The following is a 22,272-nucleotide window of genomic DNA, read 5'->3' on the forward strand; positions in this document are numbered from 1 at the left end:
ACCACTGAATAAAAACAATAGAAATTCAGTAATGTTTATTATGCAAGCCATAGCCATTAAAATACAACCATTTCTATAAAAACAAATCTGCCAAACGTAAATCTTTTCCCTTTGATAAAATGATTTGCAATTACCTGTGCCTTAGTTTTTCTCTGGTTTCAAATTCAAAAGGTATCTCTTGTCCAGGAAGGACTTCTCTCCATTGGCTCACATTGTGTGTATCATCAATCAAATTTTTGTCTCCATCTGGAACTACTTCAGGACTTCCACTATGAGATAATGCCGCACTGGAAAAATATCAAGATATGAAAACCATGCTAAAACCTTAAGTTCACATAGAAGTGTTTTAGGAAAAAAAGATGCAGAGGAAAGTGGGGGGGGGGGGAGCAAAAAGCCCACAAATGCACCTAACAATGCTTGAAAAATAGCAACTCCCTTCTAGATAGATAAAGAAGAATCTTTTTACAGCATGTTTAAGCACGATCTAATATCCATGTTTTCCTTAACTCACATGAGATGTATTAACAGAAATATGTCAGCATTGTATTCTTACCGGGTAGGAGTTGTAGTTAAAGTAGCAAACCAGAGGGTGCAGCCTGTGTGATTCCGAAGTGCAAATGGTACAAAGGGTTGCCTGCGTTTTGGAGTCTTTACCTCTGCTGCAATGAAAATAGAAAACTATATTATAATATATACTACTGAGAATATAATTAATGATTGCTCTGATGTTAGAATTAAGTTTATAAAAACACTGCATGCTTTATAGTTTGAAAGGAAAGCATCAAAGAGAAAACTGAATTGTAGTTACAGATATACGTTTCAAATGCCAGCTTTGTGGGACAAGTACACCCCAAAGGAGACAGGGAAGGTAAAGTGACATTTAACTTAATGAAAGGACTTCAGATTCAACAGGGTACAAATAGATAACACGTTTAGAGAACTAGGAAGATATTAAGAGAAAATATCTAGAACTTTCATTCTTTTCCAACGCAAGACTTGGGGTTTGTTGGTGGATATCAGCTGAGTGTGCCTGCACAAGATTTGCAGGCTGACAATCCACTTTGTGAGGCCTTAACCTAAAGCCACACGGAGCAGATTCTTAGCCTGAAGATAAGCACAGGCTGAGAATCACCAATTCTTTAAAATGCTGAAAGTTGCACCCAGAAGTATTGCTTCGGCCTGCAGGCAGACACAGCAATTTTCACCCGGAAAGTGCTCTGTAGTATTCAGTTTTAGGCTGAAATATGCTGTGTGTGCCTGCACCCAGCTGAAGCAATGCCTTCCGATTCAGGGACAACTTTCAGTTTTTTTAAGTGTAGGGGCAGATAGCCACAGGCCAAGACTGCGCCCCTATGTGTGCAATCTTCTTAGCCTATCTAAGGGGATTTTAGTGTGGCATTAACCTTAACCTCAATATATAAACATATAAGTATGTTTATCCTTATTCTTCCTTAATAGAGCTACTCTCTATAATGAAAGAACAGACCTCTACAAGTATGTACACATTACCCACATGGGCATATTGGGGTGTTACTGAATCTCTCCTATATTTTTCACACTACTCCACAGGTTTAAGGAAAAAAAAAACCCTAAATTTCTCACTGATACTTTCCTTTCACATTTATTTGTTTAGCTGCATATAAAAACCAAACTGTACCTCTAGCATAGACCTGATGTTCTAGGTTAGTCAGACTGGCTGTGCTCCTAGTTCTAAGGTAGGCTAAAGGGCGGCCTGGCAGACAGGAAAGACGATGTTAACAAGTGAGAAACAGGAAGCTAAGAAGCAGAAACAGAAACATGCAAATGTGAAAAAACTCACCCATTCCATACAATGGCAAGTTTTGACAGAAAAAAAATAAAGAAAATTCCCAGTTCAATGAATCGGTGTATTTTCTGAAGATATTGTTGATGCAAATGTCTCGCCCACTAATTTTCCCATTTCTGACATATAGCTTTACAGAACCTAAGAATAACCATTATACTCAGCCAAAAAAAAACAGTTGACTAAGGATAATGGAACATGTTGACCATTCCAACTGGTTTCTGTGAAAGGAAACTAGTCAACCAATCACTATGGGGCACATTCATCAATGTATGATAGAGTCCGAATACTAAAAATTCTTATTTTTTCTAAGTTTTAGAACTGTGCGTATTTTCTGCAATTTTTTCGTTAATTTGCACAACTTTTTCGTACTTTGCGACAATTTGTGCGACAAAATCGTATTTGCCGCAACAAGTACGAAAGTTTCAGAATTCATTCAAGCTTCGGTATTGTGAGTTTCCTTGGGCCAGGTTGGAGCTACAGAGTGCCATTGAGTCCTATGGGAGGCTTCCAAGAACATGCACAGAAGGTTCAAAGTCAGAAAGTTTTTTGCGCCTTTTACGATTGTTCGGATACGAAAACTTTGTAACTTCCAGATTGTACCACGATATTTTTGCACGAACCAAGATACCAAATTTTCGTACTTTAAGCGCACATCAGACATATATTGGATTTAATACAAATTTTTTGTGTCAGGCTTTTTAATGTCCGAAATTCTTCCTTTGATAAATGTGCCCCTATGTGTGTCATTGTTCTTAGTATTACTGCTGCACAGCATAGTTTGAAACCCAGCAAGTTTCCTCTTAAGTCTCATAATACATCCTATTTATTTAGCAAAACTAACATTTGGTTAACTTTCAATTTACATTTGTGTGGTTGAAAGTATTATGCTGTCCCATTATGTCAACTGTAAGAAAGGTAATCACATTGTCTGTCAGTATGACTTCATGATCTTTTGAGAATTTTGTTGCAGAACATTGTGTAGATGTAGAATTTCCTCTCAAGGCAACTTTGAGAAATCGTAGCCACATTTACATTCTAGCTGATGGGATGGCATTGCAGGTAGATTAATCGCCCACGGCAACGGTCACTGCCCTAAAGGTTATTCTTTATCAAAATAATATTACTGTACTTACTTGGTCCAAGGCAAGGAGGATCGACAGAAGAGCCCATCCACTCCTCAGAAGTGTCAATTTCACATTCCTTTTCTTGCTTACAGTAATCAGCCAACCAAGCCTCTTTTGTACTTATATACTGATCTACAAGAAAAACAAATAAGGAACTTTACATAATATAAAATACAATGATTAACGCATCTGGCTCTAGCACAGCCGCCTCATATAACATTTAAAATGTAATATCTAAAGAGTTTTCCACTCTCATATTTTACACAGCTAACACACTATAAAGGCTTTCTCTTACCTATTAAAACAGAGGTTATATTAATGTCCAGAAGTTGTTTGGCTTTCATTTCCAGTTTCAGACGAGAGGGGTGAAGGCGACTTGCTTCCTGCTGTTGCCAGGATAATGAGCATGGCCATGGCTCAATAAAAGGCTCCCAACCTAGGTATAAAGTCAACAGCCTTATCATGAAAAATGGTAACAAAAATAATGAAATCTAATAACCTGGGTCTGGCAGAAAATCTGGCAAAAGCAGATATCAATAAATGAGTTTTCCATCATTCTGAGGTTACTTAATAATAAGGAAGGCCTGGGCACAAGAATAAAAAAAATGTGGAATTTTGTGATTTTGGATGGGAGAAAAAATAGAATGGAGTTTCAGCCATTTGGAGGTTAGAGAATAACAAGGAAAGCCAAAAAAAACTAAGATTAATATGTGGGTTTTCACGAGACAGGAAATGTTTAGGAAGACCTGGAAAATCAAAGATTTTAAATTGTGTTTTCATTTGGTAAAAAGAAAATATATAGGGTTTCTGTAATTCTGAAGATAATGAGTAGGGCAACATGGAAACGTTGGGATAACAGGGACTAACAGTCGACTTTAATTGGTTTAAAAACAATAATTAGAATATCCGGGTAAAACCAAGAACAAAAACTGGGTTTTTAGTGATATGGGCTGGATAAGCTTTGGAAGGCCTGAGCATGGATTGCAAAAAAAGGCTTACTGTAAATTTGATAAATCACTTACCTGACAGTTCTCGATTGTAATAATCTCCAGATAGTATAAATTCAGCAAAACCCTTGGGATTAGATACCAAATGCTGAAAATAGCTCAGACCTTAAAGAAGAATATAACAGAACAGAAATATGTTTGCAATTGCATGTTTATAATTACATTGTGTTTTAACCAATTTTAGGCCAAACATGTAAAATATTAATATATTAACATATAAAATATTAATCTCATGTATAATCCTCTTGTGGTGGAAACTGGTAGTCTGAGCAATTTATATTAATGTAACAATTAAGTGATGGTCATGGCTGATGGGGATAAAAATTAAATAAAACACACATGAAACTTTTAGATTCAATAATATTGAAAAATATTTATAAACATTATTTTAAATCTGTTTTAAGGAACACAAAAAGTGCTACCAAAATACCAAAATACATTATTACTAAAGTTTTTTTGGGTTGGTGCATCAAGTGTAGAATCCAACAATATTCAACAGAACGGCAGAGCTCCCTCCCCATAGTGCTAACAGCATATTCCACATTATGGAATTAACATTATTCTTACATATAAAAATAGTTTTTTATTGGCTATAAATAATTCACTAATCATTTGTAACCAAGTCAACATTAGTTTCAAACCATACTGCATTTACTGGCCATGCTGTTGTACTGTGATTAAGGTATAATCCATTTTCTTTTAGATATTCTGTTCATTATTATATTTAGAATGTCTCATTCTGTTATTTACTGCTTATAAACCTATTACATTTTATAATGACCAACATAAAGCATCTAACCACAAAATACTGTACATTAAAGCACCTACTTATAGCATGTATCACCCAGGCTTTTTGACCTTGCCAACAAGAAAATGGATTGCATTCTGCAACATCCCAGACCCAAAATGTCAGCATAGAGGCTGAGGTATATTACAATATAAAAAAAGTAAAAAAAATAAAGTTCATTATTTCAAGACCCGATTTACAATGTACCCCTACTAAGCCAGCACCAACAAAGGATCCATATAATTAAAGTAAATATAAAGTAAATGTAGGTTGATTCAGAGTGGACCTCTAGGTACATTTGCAATGTATATGAATTTTATATTTTTTGTGGTTTCTGCGGTGTTAGACTGTTAATACAATGTCATAGGTGTGTTTTCAAACAACCATTAAATGCTACCTGCTTTTAACTACTCGGCAGCATATATACTTTGAGTATATATTGATGGTAAAAGTCTCTTACATATTTATACACTTGGTTTGGCCACACCCTATGTCAAATAAGTAAATTAACTTGAAATGATCTTTAGAAGACAGAAATTGTATTCTAGAAGACACTTCTCATTTGGAAATTCTCATAGTTCAGGTGTCCATGTCACAGCTTATTCACTGATAAGTAACAATAAACTTGTGAATAACATTTAATTCAGCAGGATTATAAAATGTAGTAACTGGTTGTGCAGATCTATAACCATAGCAAGATGTACCAGCAGCCAAGGCAATAACAACTTGATTACAAATATGTTTTTTATCAAGGTGCTGTTAATGGATCATATGTAGGTGGTGCAGTACTTGTTCTCTTGTTTCTACTTTTTTCTAAGGTCAACAGTAATCAAAAGACCAGTATACCCACGTGAAAAAGTCAGCTCTGCTAATGGGACATCGCAGTCCATGCAGTCATCAATAAAGCATACACAAACACTTTCTGCCTTGAGTTCTACTCCAGAGATCCACTGAAGTGATGCAGCTCCATTATTTCTGTTACTAACAGAAGGCTTCAAGGGCTCAGCGTTCTTAAACAACCAAGTTGCAGCTTTGTTAAGCTGACCTACACAAAAAATCAAACTTTACATTTAGGGTCAGGCCATTACTAGGAACAGGAGCAGTAGCAGATTGTGTTTTGTTTATTATTGAATGCAAGAGTTAACCTATTTGATCAATTACTGTTAAGTGACTTCTATAGCATTCTTTTAACTGCCTAAATCTGAGTAATTACAATTTTTGATACGTGTTGATCCCAAATGATATCCATGGACTGTGGATGTTGGTTGCTTTGTTGACTGGACATGTAAAAATCTTATCTGTGAATGGTCTATATCTGCCAATGTATGACGCAGTGGCACAAAAGCCACAGCTCCTCTTTTTCTTACAGCTGTTCTGACCATTCATGCTGTTGGAAAGAAAGAGTGTGAATAATGTTTGGTTATATACTGTGCTATGTTGGTCCATGTATGGCCCTCTAAAGCACAAGACCGCTGTAGCTATGGAAGCCACTCAATGCAAATAGTTGCCATGTGTATTAAACATTTCTGCTGTTTTTTTTTCCATTTTGTATTTCAGATATGGATTAATGTTGGTAAAAATATTATCTGGTAGTAACTTTTTTTAAGGTCTCTGAATTACCTTGAGAAGCCAAGAGAGCTTTCCGACAGTCATCCAAAGAAAATCCTAGTTCTTGTAGCTTCTCTAGATGAATTTCTGAAAAAAAAAAAAAAATACTGTTTATACAAAAATTATTTTTGAAACTAATATAAACAAAAATATCCAAGAGCAGATAGACAAATAGAGATGTAACGGTTAAATAACCTTATTTCTGGGCACAAAGGTACACTGCCACCGATGGAGGCAAATTAAACTAAAGGTTTCCTGGGGTTCTCTATTTTACACAGCAAAGGGGGACAGTAGCATTATTACTGTACATGATAGCTATGGATTATTAACCTACTACAGGTATAGGACCCGTTATCCAGAATGCTTGGGACCAAGAGTATTCCGGATAAGGGGTCTTTCCGTATTTTGGATCTCCATACCTTATGTCCACTAAAAAATCAGTAAAACATTAATAATCCCAATAGGATTGTTTTGCATCCAATAAGGATTAATTATATATTAGTTGGGATCAAATACAAGGTACTGTTTTATTATTAAAGAGTAATTACAAAAGAGTAATTAAAAGGTAATCGATTTAAAAAAAATCTGAATTATTTTATTAAAATGGAGTCTATGGGAGACAGGCTTTCCATAATTCAGAGCTTTCTGTATAATGGGTTTCCGGATAACGGATCCCATACCTGTACATATATTTGTATAACCAGTTTAAGGTGTATAGCACTTTATGTCGTTAATATAGTATATAAATACAGTACTGTAGGTACAAGTCAAATTATATCCATAAAATATTACATGTTCTGTAACAAATGCAACAATATAAAGTTTGTCTCAAAGATGCTAAAACTTTGACAGAAAAATTATTTTCTTTTTTATTTCCCTATATTGAAATGTCCAACTCTTAAATCATTTGCATATTTACTTCTATAAGGCTGATGGCCGTTGGAAGGTTTTGTGAGGCAACTTTATGCTACTAAGCAAGGTATATGTTTAACCACCTGCTTTTTACCACTGGTAAAATCCTGGTAAATAAAAAACACTCCTAGGTGGTGGTTTTAGTAAAAATGTAGTTTCCCCAAGACCCTGAACTTACTCCCTGCTGCTCTCTTCCTACTAGCATAGTCTTGGCTCATTTCTAGTCATCCGTTGCACATATGAGACACTGATATATGCAGCACACATCTTGATGAGTACAGTCGTGGGCAAAATTTTTGAGAATGACACAAGTATTAGCTTTCACAAAGTTTGCTGCTAAACTGCTTTTAGATCTTTGTTTCAGTTGTTTCTGTGATGTACTGAAATATAATTACAAGCACTTCATACGTTTCAAAGGCTTTTATCGACAATTACATGACATTTATGCAAAGAGTCAGTATTTGCAGTGTTGTCCCTTCTTTTTCAGGACCTCTGCAATTCGACTGGGCATGCTCTCAATCAACTTCTGGGCCAAATCCTGACTGATAGCAACCCATTCTTTCATAATCACTTCTTGGAATTTGTCAGAATTAGTGGGTTTTTGTTTGTCCACCCGCCTCTTGAGGATTGACCACAAGTTCTCAATGGGATTAAGATCTGGGGAGTTTCCAAGCCATGGACCCAAAATTTCAACGTTTTGGTCCCCGAGCCACTTAGTTATCACTTTTGCCTTATGGCACGGTGCTCCATCATGCTGGAAAATGCATTGTTCTTCACCAAACTGTTGTTGGATTGTTGGAAGAAGTTGCTGTTGGAGGGTGTTTTGGTACCATTCTTTATTCATGGCTGTGTTTTTGGGCAAAATTGTGAGTGAGCCCACTCCCTTGGATGAGAAGCAACCCCACACATGAATGGTCTCAGGATGCTTTACTGTTGGCATGACACAGGACTGATGGTAGCGCTCACCTTTTCTTCTCCGGACAAGCCTTTTTCCAGATGCCCCAAACAATCAGAAAGCGGCTTAATCTGAGAATATGACTTTGCCCCAGTCCTCAGCAGTCCATTCACCATACTTTCTGCAGAAGATCAATCTGTCCCTGATGTTTTTTTTGGAGAGAAGTGGCTTCTTTGCTGCCCTTCTTGACACCAGGCCATCTTCCAAAAGTCTTCGCCTCACTGTGCATGCAGATGTGCTCACACCTGCCTGCTGCCATTCCTGAGCAAGCTCTGCACTGGTGGCACTCCGATCCCGCAGCTGAATCCTCTTTAGGAGACGATCCTGGCACTTGCTGGACTTTCTTGGACGCCCTGAAGCCTTCTTAACAAGAATTGAACCTCTTTCCTTGAAGTTCTTGATGATCCTATAAATTGTTGATTTAGGTGCAATATTAGTAGCCACAATATCCAAGCCATTTTTATGCAACGCAATGATGGCTGCACGCGTTTCTTTGCAGGTCACCATGGTTAACAATGGAAGAACAATGATTTCAAGCATCACCCTCCTTTTAATATGTCAAGTCTGCCATTCTAACTCAATCAGCCTGACATAATGATCTCCAGCCTTGTGCTCGTCAACATTCTCACCTGAGTTAACAAGATGATTACTGAAATGATCTCAGCAGGTCCTTTAATGACAGCAATGAAATGCAGTGGAAAGTTTTTTTGGGATTAAGTTAAATTTCATGGCAAAGAAGGACTATGCAATTCATCTGATCACTCTTCATAACATTCTGGAGTATATGCAAATTGCTATTATAAAAACTTGAGCAGCAACTTTTCCAATTTCCAATATTTATGTAATTCTCAAAACTTTTGGCCACGACTGTACATAGAGATGAACAGGGTAGAGACTGACTGGCAGTTGCAAATTGCCGGTGCTGTCATGATTTCAGCTGTCTATGCTACTCACAGCACTTAAAAAAAGACATGGTGGCAAATGGCAAAAAGTGTCCTAAATCCATTACAGCTAATGGCAATCACTGTATGCATGGCATGGAAAGAGGAATAAATGCAACACTGTCAATTACCACAGTAGAAGATGCAGAGCTACAATTATAACCACCATATGTTCCGTTAGCCAAAATATGTAAAGGAGAGCTACATTAAAATAACTGGTGGTGACATGAAGACAATTCTACTATCCAGCCTATTCAGATAATATTTATACAGTTACAGGAATGTCAAGAAACCTCCTCTTACTCAGAAGAGGATCCATTGAGTGTCTTTGTGTATCTCGACTTCCCAGTGCAGGGTTTTCATTTTCTTTTACTGAGCCAGGTGAATTGCTAGGAACAGGCTCCACATCCTGCACTGCAGATTCAGCTCCACTGGCACTGGCCTGTTTAGGAATGGATTTTGCAATAGCCAAAAACAATTGGACATCGTTGTATGAGAGTCTGATATCCAGTGCAGGTAGCTGGATCTAAAGTTAAGAAAGAAAGAATAACAAACACTGTTTTTGTTTTCCATAAAGACAGGAGAAGTTATTTATTATTTTATAAAGGGGGATAACACAACAGGTACCTTTGATCAGGGTGTGCTTGTGGTACAGACAGCTGGATGACATTGCAGGAGCCAGGATATCACTGTACTACATGCAAACCTTTCCTTTCTAATCACCCAAATTAAAATGATAACATGGTTGGACAAGTAATCCGGCGCTGCCCTTACTACTTTGCCCTTACTACTTGGACACAAGCTAGTGTGCAGGTGTGTTAAAAGAAATGGATGCCTAGGCTTATACTCGAGTCAATAAGTTTTTCCAGTTTTCTTAGGTAAAATTAGGTACCTCGGCTTATATTCGGATCGGCTTATACTCGAGTATATACGGTAAATACATTCACAAACATATGGCACAGAAGAAAGCTCAGCCTAGAGACCTCCAGCTATTTCCAAAACAGAACTCATTAAATTCTTAAGTTATTGATATATGCTGAGAGGTTGTATAGGTAGACATTAGTGATGAACGAATCTGGGGGTGGGGGGGGGGGGTGGGTGTTGGTGATTACATTGTGGTTATAGGGGACCTGTCACTGTAAGAAATAATTACACATTATTTTTTAACAGGTTAGCCAGGCATAATAAACTTAATTTACGCTAAATATAAATTATTTAAATCTTGTTCCCCTTAGTCTTGGAATTACACCATAACAACAAGCAGGCAGGCACCATTTAGTTAGTAAGGAAAGCTTTGCATCATGCCAAAATCTTGTGTATGTGCCAGAATGGGGGACCCGATGCCCATGCTCATGCACTGGCTACACTCCAGTGAGGTGAGAGGGGGAAAGTGATAATGGCAGCAACATCTACAAAGTACTGAATGGAAAAGTAATCGTCTGTCCCAGCTCTATATCTTGCAGAGCATGTTCTTAATAACAGGAGGCATGTGAAACTGCACATTTTTGTGCCAAAATCTGCAGTGTGTCTGAACCGACAGGCAGAAGGCAACAATATACAAGTAAAAACTAGTTATTAGAAAGCTTAATCAACGTAGGTGGATTTAAAGAGCATTTCAATAGCCTATATATATATACATATAACAGAGAAAAGTGCCCATAAGTTACGTTATCTTTAAGAGCAATTTAAAAAACATAATGCACTAGTATAACCCTTATTTTACACAGGTTTACCTCAAGTATTGGTGGAAAATCTTCAGTGTTGAATGCATCCATGAGACCAGAACTATTCTGATATGCTGAATTTCCCACCAGGTCTATCTGAATATGAACAGGATCGATGATGGACAAAGCGGTGTCTAATTCATTACCCACTCGACATGAAAATACCTGTGATGTTACAGTACATTCAATAAATACCATATACAAGGTTTGCTAGTACTTAGAATAAACATTTTTGATTGTTTTTAAGATTTTAAAGAAGAAATATACATGGAGAAATAAACAAAGCTTGAGGTTTGTTTTAAAAATGTATTTTGCTAAAAAAAAAAAATCCATATTTTTTAATGTAAAGTCATGTGATCTATTATCTGAAATGCTTTAAACCTAAAGTTTTTTGAATATCCAGGTGGAAAAAAGGCGATTGCAGTCCTATTTGCCTCTTTGGCACAACAAAAAAAAAAAAGAAAGTACAAAAAAATTACAGCATCAGGTTATAGTGTGAAAATCCATTCTTTGGTGTCTTCATGCCAAAATCCTGTATGTGTATTTGTAGACAGGCTGATATTGTGCCTGTTAGTTTACTTTTAAGAATAAGCGGATGGGAGCAAATAATTATTCATTATTCCTTTTGTTCTGAAAATTAATTATTGATATGCTTACCTCAATTCCAAACAAACTACCAGAAAAAGGACGATCAGCAAGCTTGGGCTTGTAAGTTAGAACAGTGGTTCCTTTTAGAATAATAGCGTTCGTGTCACAGCTGGACATATCTTCAACAACCACAAACTCAGTCCCTAAATAAAGAAACAATGGTCGGTCATATGATCAGCACTGCAATCAATTTTAATTCACAGATAACTACTACAAATTATATGCAGGCCACCCCCAGTTTTACTGTCTGTCCTAGAGGAGTGTTAAGCTGGCCATACACGCACCGATAATATCGTACGAAACCTCGTTTCGTACGATATTCGGTGCGTGTATGGCAAGTCGGCGAGTCAACCAATATCGCAGGAGGCTGCTGATATCGGTCGACTCGCCGATCGGGCCAGTTAAAAGATTTTGATCGGGCGCCATAGAAGGCGCCTGACCAAAATCTGCCTTCAGCGCAAAATTGGCAGGAGGAGGTAGAAATACTATTGTTTCTACCTCCTTATCTGCCGTTTCAGCCCTGAACGGTTTGTGGCTGATTGTACGTGGAGATCGCAAATCGCCACGTGTGTGGCCACCTTTAGCCCAAAGGTCGAACAATCAGATCACTGCAATTCTAGGTTGGTCAGAAACCTGTTACATACAACAAACTGATGTTTTTTTAATAAATATTACATTTAGAAAAACCACTAGCTAAGTTGCTTTCACTTCTGTCGATCCATTTAACACTCACATTGGCAGATTACATTTTCAAACAGTTTTGATGAATGAAAGGCAATACTATACTACATGGACACTTGTTAAGATTGTGCCAACTTACATGCACCAAAAATCGGACAATTTTATCAGTACATTTTTGGCCATGTTAAGATTATCAGAAAATACCTATCTTGCCTATGTGAAGAATAGGATTTAAAACTATATGCAGGAGATGTTTTGTAACATGCCTAGATAAATGAATTGGAATAGGTAATAAGTTAAGAGGGAGTATGATTTATTTATTATTACAGGAGTTTAGAGTAGAATTAGGTTATTAAAAAAAAAAAAGTTAGCGTTACTGTGCCTCTAACAATTTTGCACACCAATTGTGTTTGCCCTTAGATATGGCACACCTATTACTTTTATGGATTATGTTTGGTAACTGTTAAGATATTATATGGCCAGGTGTAATAATAAACTGAGGATCTGGGGAGATCTTTGAAGCCACGTAGATCACATTCACTGTTAAAGGAACAGTAACACCAAAAAATGAAAGTGTATAAAAGTAAGTAAAATATAATGTGCTGCTGCCCTGCACTGGTAAAAGTTGTGTGTTTACTTCAGAAAGTCTACTATAATTTATATAAATAAGCTGCTATGTAGCCATGGAGGCAGCCATTCACAGATAAAACGCCATTGTATTCTACAGAACTTATCTGTTATCTGCTATGTAACCTGTGCTTTTTCTCCTTTTTTCCAGCTTTTTGAATGGCTGCCCCCGTGGCTACACAGCAGCTTATTATATAAATTATAGTAGTGTTACTGTAGCAAACACACCAGTTTTACCAGTGCAGGGCAACAGTGCATTATATTTTTATTACTTTAAAGCTCTTTCATTTTTTGGTGTTACTGTTCCTTTAAGAACAGATTTATGTAGACCTCAACAGAAAATGCAAAAAAAAAAAAATACAGAAAAAAGCATATAATTCTCACCAGTTACATTGATCTTTACTTCCAACTGCTTTTCAGGAATTATCTGTACAGATGACCGCTTTGTCACTACACCTGATTTTACAGTTTTAGGGATAACAGGTGAAGCATTACTAGGTTTTTGCTCCTCAGAGGAGGAGCTATGGACATGCTTCTTGGATTCAGCTGGAGTTTGAAGGAACTTGTGCACCAGCATCAGCCAATCAAAAATTAAAAACACTCGGAGGTTGTTTAAGACGACTGTGAAGCAGGATGTGTCCTTTGTAGATCTACAAAAGATTAAAACACAAGAGGGTACATATTACTTGAACAAATAACTGTTTAAAATGCACATGGAAACTTTGGGAAATACCGGTTTTAGGTGAAGCAAACATGTTTACCTTTATGGAAAACTCCTGTAAAATAAACTTATAATAAGAAAGAGAGGGCAGTTAAATAAAAATGGGGTTTGAATTTATGTACATGTTTATTGCTTAGATCCTTCTTCATACCCTTAGAATTTTATCTGCTCACCCAGCATTTGCTTGTATATTATGGGGCTGATTTATAATAGAGAAAATCTAAAAGGATTCACACCCGTTCCATGTATTATAATAAATGAACACACTCTTACAAATCTGCTCCTCAGTGATAACCTACTTTTCTTTGGTATACAGGGTATAGAGCTCTCTCAGTTTAGGTCACACCAATAAAAACTGGCCTTTCTTTCTTGGAGAAAATATCCTCACATGTGTTGGGGTCATTAAGGCCTCTATTGCCCATATACTATTTATAGGAAGGGTTTTCATGTACTTTTTCCAGTTATGCATTATATTTCCTTGTGGAAAAATCCTTATCTATCACAATATTTTTGTTTATTCATATTACTGACTTTATAATCCATTGTGCATATTAAAGGTGTAGTTCAGCTTAAAATGAAATTTAAATATGATGTAGACACCAGTTTTCAAAGATAAATTACAATTATTCTTTATTTTAATTTGTTGTGATTTTTAAAATATTTTAAAAACATTTCTTAATCATTTCTTAAGCAACTCTTAGGCTAGACCCTCAAGTATTATTGGGTTGACAGGGATAACATACCCTAGCAAAAAGGCACTTTTTTTTAACTTTTGGTAAGATGTAGGGAATGCTATTGTGAGACAATCTGCAACTGATCTTCCATTTTTTTTATAATTTGCATTTTTTCAATCATTTATATTTTTCTTCTGGAGATTTTAAGTTTGGAATTTCAGCAGCTATCTAGTTGCTAGGGACTAATTTAACTTAGCAACCAGGCAGTGGTTTAAAAGAGAAACAGAAATATGAAGAGATAAGGAACTAAATAGGATGAGAAATAAAAAGTAATAATAACTAAAAATTTATATTCTCACAGAGCAATAGATTTTTAGCTACTAGGGTCAGTGACTCCCACTTAAAATTTGGAAATTAAGACCAGCTGAAAAGTTGCTAAGAATAGGCCATTCTATAACATACTTAAGGTTAACCTAAAAGTGAAAGACCCCTTTAAAAATTCATAGTGGAAGGTTGTTGGGAGAGGGTGGTTTGTATGTTGATCACACAGGGAATACTCAGCACAGCAACTTCTGAGAAGCTTTACTGATGAATCACTCAGGGATGCAACAGCACATTTCAGTGTGGAAAACCAAGAACAATATGGTAGAAGGGAGAGGAAACAGAAAAACAACAGTGCGGTAATACAACAGCTAACATCACTGAAAACACATTAATAGTGCTACCTTGTGGTCTTTTTCATATAGCACACAAAGTTTAAGCTCGAAAGCTGTTGCATATATTCCAACAAAGATAAATACAGTAGAAGAGATGTTGAAAAAACACAAACAATTAAAAAATAACAATACACCTGAAACCTCGCCCCTCAATCTGTGTTTTGGTTGCCGGGGTCAGGGACTCCAACAACTGAAAAACTTTCTCAGTGGCAGGCTGGAGTCTAGCAGAGGGAAAGCTACTTATTCAATAGCCACCCAAAATGAATGAAGACACACTAAATAGATGCTATATATAATCTTAGTCTATCCTCTTTAAAGTAAATATATAGACTCAATGTTTTCTTACCTGTGATGTAACTCTATTTGCAAGGAACCTGGATTGCTGCTGGTCTTTGCTGGTTGTAAGATGCAGTTGAACACATTAGGCTTGTGAGCTGCGAGTGGCTTCTGCCCAGCAAAACGAGTATCATACGCCATCATTGAATGGGAAACCAGATTAATGGATTTGGTTTGGTTTGAAAAACTCTCAAACAAAAACTTGGACTTTTTAAAGTCAAATCTGAAGGCAGAACATAAAATATAAAATGTTATCATAATTTATTTGTAGATCTAATCGAATAACCTGTTTTAACATTCATGACAAATTATTTACATGTTTCAATTCATATTCCACTTTCACATGTCTAGATTACATCATTGCACTTATTTAAAATTGGTTCACTTAATAAGGGCTCAAGGGGCACAAGGCAGGAGAACCAGCAAAATAAAAGTACTATCGTTTTGCAACTTCCTAGTTCAAGAGAGAACTAGAAGACAGTTAAGGAAAGTACCCTCCCCAGTTAATATTACTGTGTATGAACACATTCTTATCTGTAAGCCCTAAGCACATGCTCCAGCTGGGTAAAAGTAGGGGTTTGTTTACACAGAGCTCAATATTGTTGGTTAAGCAATATCTACTGATTATAGGCGTGAGGAGAAGGAGCGGGAGCTGTTAGGGTAATACCAAAACAATGATTCAGATTTATAACTGGAAGTAATAAAGGAAATATGGATTTCTACAAATTAAAAAAGTAACAGAATACATTTTCAACAAGTCTTATTTAGTGTTCTTATGTTAAACAATGTTGTATAAAGTCTCTAATTATTACATTCCAAAAAATGAATGAATTGGGGTGAATAAAATTCTACTTTGAGTTGCTAGGTGCCTGTGCAATATACTAATGTACTATTATTATTGGTGCTACAACAAAAACAAGTGGCACTCAGGGCTGCAAACAAGGGAACAAGCCCTATAAATTTTATTTGCATATCCGCAAATAAAATTTATAGGGCTTGTTCCCTTGTTTGCAGCCCTGAGTGCCAGTTGTTTTTGTTGTAGCACTGGATTTTAGAGGGTGCCGATCCCTTTAACAGTGAGCACCGGGCGTTGAATTTTTTTTGAGAGCCTGGGTGTGCGGGAACGATCTCTTTTTGTGTACTATTATTATTGGTGCAACTGGAGACACCATCTCCCTATGACATCAGACTTACTGAAATAAGAAGACTAGATACTGTTCCCACAAGTATGAAATAAAGAACACCAACACAGTCGTCATGTTCATGTACTAGATTTACCTGGCCAGGGAATTGTTCAGCCCATCTTTTCCTTTTTCTTCAAGAAGTTCCAAGCTTACATTTATCATGTCAATGAGGAAAGATACACTAGTGTAAACGTCTCCACTTAAAACAGTCTGTAAATGAAAAAGTTATTTATGCTTCAAAGCAAAAGGCATGAACTTGCATATGAATTATGGCTTAGGTGCGCAAAAGTAAAGTGCAAAAATTATCCTTCTAAAACATTAATCAACATTAATGCACGCACAGTAAATAAGTTAATTGAGAACGACCTAAAATATTACTTACATGTATCTTTGGGTCTTGCAGATCATAAGGTCTCATAAAATCTTCAACGGGTTCACCTAAATTATTCTCCAGCAGCCCTCGAATTAGCTTGTAATCACTCAAGTCCAGAGAGCAGTGAACAGACGATAAATTTCCATGAATTGACAGATCTGGAACTGCATGGCTTATTTCTCTAGAATGTAAAAAAAAAAGGCCCAAATAGTAATTACTGTAACATTTTATTTAAATGTCAAGATAATGATTACATCTTGTTTTTTGTGTAAGAAAACAGATAAACAGTGCATGAATGTGGGTGGGGCCTGAATAATCAAGATACTCACAGCAGAAACTAAGGCAGGTAACACATCAGGTAATATACTTTAAGGGGCAGATGAAAAGACAACACAGAAGGAAAGGGAACATGAGTTTGCAAAAACTAGGCAAATCTACTTACTTATCCAGATTTCTCTCTAACTGCAATTTCATTCTGCATCTTTCTGTTAAGAGACTACCCCCCACCTGCCGGACAAAGTATGAGGGAAAAATTAGGTCTGCTCTGAAGTCATCAAATCCTTCTCTAAAATCCATAGAAAATCTCTCAGCGGCAAAAATATCCATGTCTTGAAGGTCAACAATGATGCAGTCAAGCAAGCAAATGTGCTCCTCTGTAAAGGAAGAGTAAAAAATATTAATATTTGAATACATAACCATTGCTAAAGGTTCCTTAAAGTTTAAATCATCCATCAACTTTTTTTTTTTTCTTTTAAATTGGGAGTTCTACATGGTTGTAGCATAAAACAATAGTTCTTTCAGCTACTGGGCAGAAACTGTATGGTATGAAATAGTAGAGGGAATAAATTCCAGATCCTGCAGGTAAAAGAAATATATATATACACCTACCTTTAGCAAATGTCTTAATGTAATGTATACCACTTATCACTGCATGGCTGAACCCTGATAAAACAAAATACAGGTATGGGATCCGTTATCCGGAAACCCGCTATCTGAAAGTTCCAAATTACGGGAAGGCCATCTCCCATAGACTCCATTATAAGCAAATAATTCTTAGTTTTAAAAATTATTTCCTTTTTCTCTGTAAATATAAAAAAAGCACCTTGCATACCCCCCAACTGTCCCGCTATTCGCGGGACAGTCCCGGTTTTTACAGCGCATCCCGCTGTCCCGGATTGTTCAATGAATGTCCCGCATTACGGAAATGCAGAACATTCATTAAACTATCCAGGCCAGCGGGATGCGCTGGCTGCAGCTGAGCGCTCCGACTCAGTCTCTTCTTGCGGCTCCTGCTTCTTATTCGGCTCCTCGTACGGCGGCGACAGGCCCTTTTATAAGGTTGCGCCCGTGCGTACGTGTGACGTCACACGTATGCACGGGGCGCAACCTTATAAAAGGTCCTGTCGCCGCCGTAGAAGGAGCCGCATAAGGAGCAGGAGCCACAAGAAGTCTATGGGGGGCACTATGTATGGGGGGAATTTTCTATTGGAGGTACTCTCTATGGGGGCAATTGGGGGGGCTACTGTGTATGGGGGGCACTGTGTATGGGGGGCTCTGTGTATGGGGCACTGTGTATGGGGGGGCTCTGTGTATGGGGGGCTCTGTGTATGGGGGGCTCTGTGTATGGGGGTACTTTGTATGGGGGGGTACTGTGTATGGGGGCATTGTGTATGGAGGGTACTTTCTATGGGGGCACTGTGTATGCGGGCTACTGTCTGTGGGGCAATTGAGGGCATGGTCTATGGGGTCAATTGGGGGCACTGTCTATGGGGGGTAATGTCTATAGGGGCAAATGGGGCACTGTGTATGGGGGGCACTGTCTATGGGGGTGCTGTCTATTGGGCCATCGGGGGCACTATTTTAACTATTTTAAAAATGAATTTAAAAAATGGGGTGTGGTAATTGGGGTGTGGCCACACAGTGGGCGTGGTAAAAAAAAAGTCTTTTTGTCCCTCTTTTCATTTTTCAAATGTTGGGAGGTATGCCTTGTACTTGATCCCAACTACGATACAATTAATCCTTATTGGAAACAAAACACTTCTATTGGGTTTATTTAATGTTTAAATATTCTTTTAGTAGATTTAAGGTATGGAGATCCAAATTACGGAAACATACCTAACCCAGAAAACCCCAGGTCCCAAGCATTCTGGTATATGGTTAAGAAGGATGTCAAGTTACTACACTTACCAATCACCATATTTTTTTTTTTTTATAAGACATGGCCAGATCTTCTATAATAATCTGGCACACAATTAAGCCTACTCTGTTGCTACCCTGGGCTGGTGCAGTTTTATTCTATGAGCAGCACCAGCCTGGGGTATCAGGTAAGTGATTGCAATCACTGGGTGGTGCCTAACATTTTGGCACCCCCCCTGGTGATTGTAATTTCCTTCTCCAGCAAAATAAAACCAATACGGAAATAAAACCAATTCTAATAGAGCTACTATCAGAAAAGATGTAAAGTATCAATATAAAATATATATTTAAAATGTAAGTCTGTAAAATGTAACTCATAACAAGGGAATGTATATTAATGATGACAGGTTTTAGATGAACTACAATCTTAACAGCAATCCTCTAGTGCCAGAACTAACAACAATTCATCCAATTTACATGTCTGACACCTGCCTAAAACACATGATTTCTGGTATGAGCTCTCTTACCTGTTTCTTACCTGTCCCTTTGTTTCAATCTGCTTTATGGTGTGTCTGTACCCAGAGACACTGTGTAGGTCTGGGTGCAGATACACAGAGTGGATTTTGGCATCCAGGCTGACACAGTGATTCAGGGTAAAGACACACCATAAAGAAGAATGGATTCCAAAGATGGTTTCTCGGTCTGTGCCCGGCCCGTGTGGCAGTGTCCTAAGAATGAACAGGTGTCCATCTCCTCAGCTCAGTTCTGTATTTATCCAATTCCCTAAGACACACTATACACATATTTTCTAATATTGTACAGTGCGTGTACCAACTGGAAGCAGACTAATTGAATACTTATAATTATTTATAAACTGTTTATTGAACAATATTAATGCAGGATAATATTTTACAGTAATTGATTCTTACCTGGGTTGCCCTGAAGGTCTTTGTCAGGTACAGATAAATGTTGTGATTCATTTAAATCAGCATTAAAACCCATTTCTCTTTTATTTTCAGATACAAAGCCCATAAATAAACCTTCCTTGGAAGCCCATTCTCTTTTCGACTTCTCTTCAGTTGTCTTTTTCGGGGTTTTGTGCTCTGGGGTAATAAAGGCTGACGTAGGCTTTACCAGACTCTGAAAGAAGGAATACAACTGAATTTGAACCTGCAATAAGATGATTTTCTTACTTGGTACACAAGGTGATTTTGAGCATATTGTTATCTAAGCATGGGATGGGGAAAGAATACTAAAAACTGACCAGATACTGCATACTGTGTACTAATACCCTAAAATGAAATTAACACACACACACCTTACCTTTTAAACTAACAGAGACAAGAGTTCCTCTCAGAAAATTCCAAAATGATAGTAGTAACCACTAACAAAATTGTAAATTTTCCTTCATTAACAGTTTCAAAAGAAAAAAGTACATCCCTAAATAGTAGTGCCTGTTATATTTGTAAAATACTATGTGCATGTGAGAAACAAAAACACATCATAAAATCTTTTCATGGTAACACTGTCACCACAAACATAATAGCCCTTCACTGGCCTTATCTACCACCCTGATAGATAGAAGTTAACTACAGCTATAGATCAACACCTCCATGCCAATAACACAAAGCAAGTGTCAAGAATACAATTATTAATAAATACAGTGTAATGTTGTAAGAAGACCACTAAGCACTACTTTGCAGAATAAAGAGTGAGTTATGTTGCATTGTGCTGAGAATTAAAGGGGTGGAAATATGAAATCACTGGGGGGGGGGGGGGTGCCAAATGCTAGCCATTGATTGTATTTACTTACCCGATACCCTGGGATGGTGCACCTGTTAGCAGAAATCTGCCATAGCCTGAGGTGATCCTTATCCTGCTTCTTCTTTCTTTGCTACCCTGGGGCCTACAAATGCACAGTAAAGTGAAAAAGCCAGCTATTTTGTTTGATTTTTCTCTTTACTGCGCATGTGTACCCACCCAAAGAAAGAAGTAGCAGGAAGAGAATCACTTCATGGTGCTTGCTGAAAAGTAAGTAAATACAATCACTGGGCGCACCTCATTTTTGGTACCCCACAATGATTTCAATTATTCCTTCTCCCTTAAAGTGCACTCTGTGTTTAAACCCTGATAGAAAGAATGTATTTTTTTAAAGCCGCAATTTCAAATTATTTACAAGGCAATGGAATACTTAAATGACAAACAAAAACTTCACTTCAAGATCATGCATTGTTATTAAAAATCTTTCTTAGGAGCATGCGTGTCACAGCAAACACATTGTAGCTCTACTGGGTGTCTGGTCCCCTAAACAATTTAGTTAATCCCTCATTAACAAAACTAGGGGAGACGTGAATGTTTGTAGATGATAAAGTAGAGATCATTGCAAGTGATTAAATGAATGATATGGTAAGCATATATTTGTATGTATGTATGTATAACTTTATTTATAAAGCGCCACAAGGGTACGCAGCGCTGTACAATCTTACAAAATATTTCATGAAGCAGTTCTTAAAATGTGTCATAATACACAACCAAATCTACAGATACCTTTTTAAGTTGAGACTGAGAGTAGTATAAGGCTTCGAGGAAGGGAAGTGTAGTTTAAGAACATCAGAAAGGCTAACCCCTGGGTCAAGAATTAGTTAGTATTTTTAAAAGCACAGCATGTTTAAAAACATTTGAGGGATCATTTACGACTGCAAGTGCGGTTTCGATCCTGTATTTATCCTCCACAGTGAGTTGCACATTAAACCCTTTTTATTAAAGGTACATGCATCAAAATGCACTCTTTGCAAATAGTTGCACTCGGCACCACAATCAAGCACTGCTGAACCTACTGAAGCAGCGAAACGCTGCAGCTACCTCCACCTCCTGACCAGGCAGCAGCTCCAGGGTTCCCCTTGTGCCAGCATCAATAGGTATCTCTCTATCAATAAAGGAAACCTCGCACTACCCTTATAACACAGGGTGCACAGAGTGTGATGTGTTTAATGTGCAACAAGTAGAGAGAAGAACACACTTTTCTGGCACACCTGTGCAGACTTTTAAAATATAACTTTTATTTCAGTTCATCCACTAAAACTTAATTAAAATATAGAGCAGAGAAAAGAAAGAAAGATATTAAAATATGGAAAAGAACACACCCTAGATCTGTAAAATACACTGGGCTTCAATATTTGTCCAGTGATTGGCAACTTTGTTACTTAATTACCCATGTTGTTGTCACATGTTTCAGTGTATCCCACAAGCAACATATGTAGCAATTTTAGGAGATCCTTAATCCTCTCGCTTAT

The 22,272-nt window shown here is 37.3% G+C and overlaps 1 protein-coding gene across 2 annotated transcripts in view; it reads right to left on the reverse strand.

Moving 5' to 3' along the window:
- Positions 1 to 22,272, reverse strand: part of vps13d (vacuolar protein sorting 13 homolog D) — a 161,844-nt gene that overhangs the window by 76,479 nt on the left and 63,093 nt on the right. The window contains exons 26-42 of one of the 2 annotated variants that reach the window (XM_012967175.2): positions 19,909 to 20,119; positions 17,286 to 17,496; positions 16,853 to 17,024; positions 16,565 to 16,680; positions 15,297 to 15,509; positions 13,224 to 13,489; positions 11,541 to 11,674; positions 10,893 to 11,048; positions 9,463 to 9,685; positions 6,364 to 6,438; positions 5,594 to 5,788; positions 3,972 to 4,061; positions 3,245 to 3,385; positions 2,959 to 3,081; positions 1,658 to 1,732; positions 554 to 659; positions 135 to 287 (exon numbers count right to left, since the gene is read on the reverse strand). In XM_012967175.2, the coding sequence (XP_012822629.1) occupies positions 135 to 287; positions 554 to 659; positions 1,658 to 1,732; positions 2,959 to 3,081; positions 3,245 to 3,385; positions 3,972 to 4,061; positions 5,594 to 5,788; positions 6,364 to 6,438; positions 9,463 to 9,685; positions 10,893 to 11,048; positions 11,541 to 11,674; positions 13,224 to 13,489; positions 15,297 to 15,509; positions 16,565 to 16,680; positions 16,853 to 17,024; positions 17,286 to 17,496; positions 19,909 to 20,119 (2,660 nt within the window). The remainder of the gene's footprint in view (positions 1 to 134; positions 288 to 553; positions 660 to 1,657; positions 1,733 to 2,958; positions 3,082 to 3,244; positions 3,386 to 3,971; positions 4,062 to 5,593; positions 5,789 to 6,363; positions 6,439 to 9,462; positions 9,686 to 10,892; positions 11,049 to 11,540; positions 11,675 to 13,223; positions 13,490 to 15,296; positions 15,510 to 16,564; positions 16,681 to 16,852; positions 17,025 to 17,285; positions 17,497 to 19,908; positions 20,120 to 22,272) is intronic. The other variant, XM_012967176.2, reaches the window with a different exon arrangement.

The sequence above is a fragment of the Xenopus tropicalis genome, chromosome 7 (genome assembly GCF_000004195.4).
Source record: "Xenopus tropicalis strain Nigerian chromosome 7, UCB_Xtro_10.0, whole genome shotgun sequence".
NCBI classification, from domain to species: Eukaryota; Metazoa; Chordata; class Amphibia; order Anura; family Pipidae; genus Xenopus; species Xenopus tropicalis.